Here is a 2088-nt window from a genome sequence, read left to right as displayed (position 1 = left end):
TTGCTAACTTGTAGCCAGCAGTGAACCAACTTTGTTAATAGGTCCATTTTCACTGTATTGACATTACAGAAGTCTCTTGTTAGCATCTTATATGCTACTTGTCGCAAAGGGACACATGCACGACTCAAATCTGCACTCGCTTCACATTGGGCAGTTACAGCGTGAATATATTACTAATTCTCTTGTTTACTGTTGGCAGAAACAGCTGTTGAAGCCACCACTCAGACACCCAGATGTTCAGTGGATGAAGTGAAGGAACGTCTGGATCTGAGGAGGAACAAGAAAGCATCAGAGAGCAGGATCCAGTCCTTGACAGAAGGCAGAGCTGATGTCTCGCTTCCATTCAGTGAGGGCTCCGTAAGAGCCAATGAAAACAGACTGGAGTGTGGCAAGACCCTTGTATCTTGTTCCCCCTGAAACAACATCCCTTGTTCACACTTCTGCCGACCATTCAAGTGCACTCAGTGTAACAAGGCATACAAATGGCGCCAACACCTGAAACACCATACTCACTCACTCTAAATGGCCTGTCCGGTCTTTGCTTGCAGCCTTTGTGAGAAGAGATTTAGTTCTCAATCTTTACTTAAGTTCATCTGCGTCGACACAGCGGAGAGGCCATTTGGCTGCTCGTACTGTGACAAGCGGTTCTTGACAAAGCCAGTTTTAAAGTCCCACGTGCGCATTCACACCGGTGAGCGACCATATGCCTGTACTTTTTGTGGCAAGAGATTCACACAGTCATATCCGCTGGCTGTTCACCTCAGGATGCATAAGAAAGAGAAGCCGTACCTGTGCAGCACATGTGGTATGTCCTTTTGTAGCTCTGGGGCCTTGCTGGTCCACACACGCATGCACACAGGGGAGCGTCCTAATCAATGTACATCTGTGGAAAAGGTTTTACCACAGCTATGCATTTGACACAACATCGGCGATACCACACCGGAGAGAGGCCGTATGCTTGCTCACAATGTGACAAATCGTTCCACTGTAAATCAGGGCTGAAGAGACACATGAGGACACACACGGGGGACAAACCTTACCAGGTTAACATGTCACAAGACTTTTTCACAAAACCAACTGAGGTTACACCTCAAGGTGCAAAGATCATCTAGCATTGTTGGGTTTTTTAGTATATCAGTAGTGATAAAAAAAGCCTGTTTATTTCACGCCAGGATGTGCTGTTTTGATGCATTTTATATGTCAGTAATCACCAACATGTATGTATTTTAGTATATGTAAATATTACACGTGTGGTATAATGTGTACACAAATTGGACATTCACCCCTCACGCTAATTCACAGAGAGTATCCGGGGTAGGTGGTCAGTAGTAACAGAGTGAACCAATGTCTGAAAAACACATCTGCAGGATCAAGTGGGGCTCTGTGGAGAACCAACTTGCCATTAGTGAGGTCCAAAGTATTTCTACTCGGCCCTGTCTGCAGATTTTTGTCATAAAACTGAGGGATCATTCTCTCCACTTAAAATGGCTAGAACTGTTTAATTTAAATCAGCAGAATTTAAGAGACTTGCTTAAATTACAAGGAGCCTTGTAACTTTTCTGCAGTTAAAGGTCCTTGCCAAGACACTTCTTAGCCTGTGTTCAACCAAACATACTTAAACTATCAAAAGTAAATGTACTAGTTATTCAAAAGGTGCCTTTTTCAAAGTGTACTGTAAATAAATGTTTGTATTTGGCATACAATCAAGATCATTCATTTTTATTAGAGTATAATTGTAATTTCTTTGAAAATATGTTTACAGCACCTGTCGGGAGCTGTCTTGCTAGTTTTACAATCTCCATGTGTGTGTGTGTGAGTGAGAGAAAGTGTGTGAGAGTGAGAGAGTGAGAGAGAGCGTGAGTGCGAGTGTGTGTGTGTGTGTATACACTATATGTTGTTATTCTTTACAAGAATGTAAGAGCTCTCAAGATTCACAGTAACCTTCCAAAGTGGTCTCACCATTGTATTGCACTTGAACGGTCTAAGTGCTTTGACTTATTAAAACTTTACAAACAGCCACGCAATTGCATTTTATTTTCAGATTCAAAATACCGCTTTACCAGCACTTGTTGCACTTTTTCCGACACA

At 42.5% G+C, this 2088-nt stretch overlaps 2 protein-coding genes across 2 annotated transcripts in view; one reads left to right on the top strand and one right to left on the bottom strand.

Moving 5' to 3' along the window:
- LOC116672859 (uncharacterized) overlaps positions 1 to 1700 on the top strand; it is a gene marked incomplete in the record, with an annotated part of 21702 nt that extends 20002 nt beyond the window's left edge. Inside the window, 1 exon segment of the mRNA XM_032504826.1 lies at positions 200 to 1700. Within this exon segment, the coding sequence (XP_032360717.1) occupies positions 200 to 417 (218 nt within the window).
- The window catches only part of zgc:113263 (uncharacterized), a 46616-nt gene that overhangs the window by 38160 nt on the left and 6368 nt on the right, over positions 1 to 2088 (bottom strand). The gene's annotated exons all lie outside the window — the stretch shown is intronic.

The sequence above is a fragment of the Etheostoma spectabile genome, chromosome 23 (genome assembly GCF_008692095.1).
Source record: "Etheostoma spectabile isolate EspeVRDwgs_2016 chromosome 23, UIUC_Espe_1.0, whole genome shotgun sequence".
Classification (NCBI taxonomy): domain Eukaryota; kingdom Metazoa; phylum Chordata; class Actinopteri; order Perciformes; family Percidae; genus Etheostoma; species Etheostoma spectabile.
Note: the sequence above shows the minus strand (reverse complement) of the source record. Positions and strands in the feature narration are given on the sequence as shown.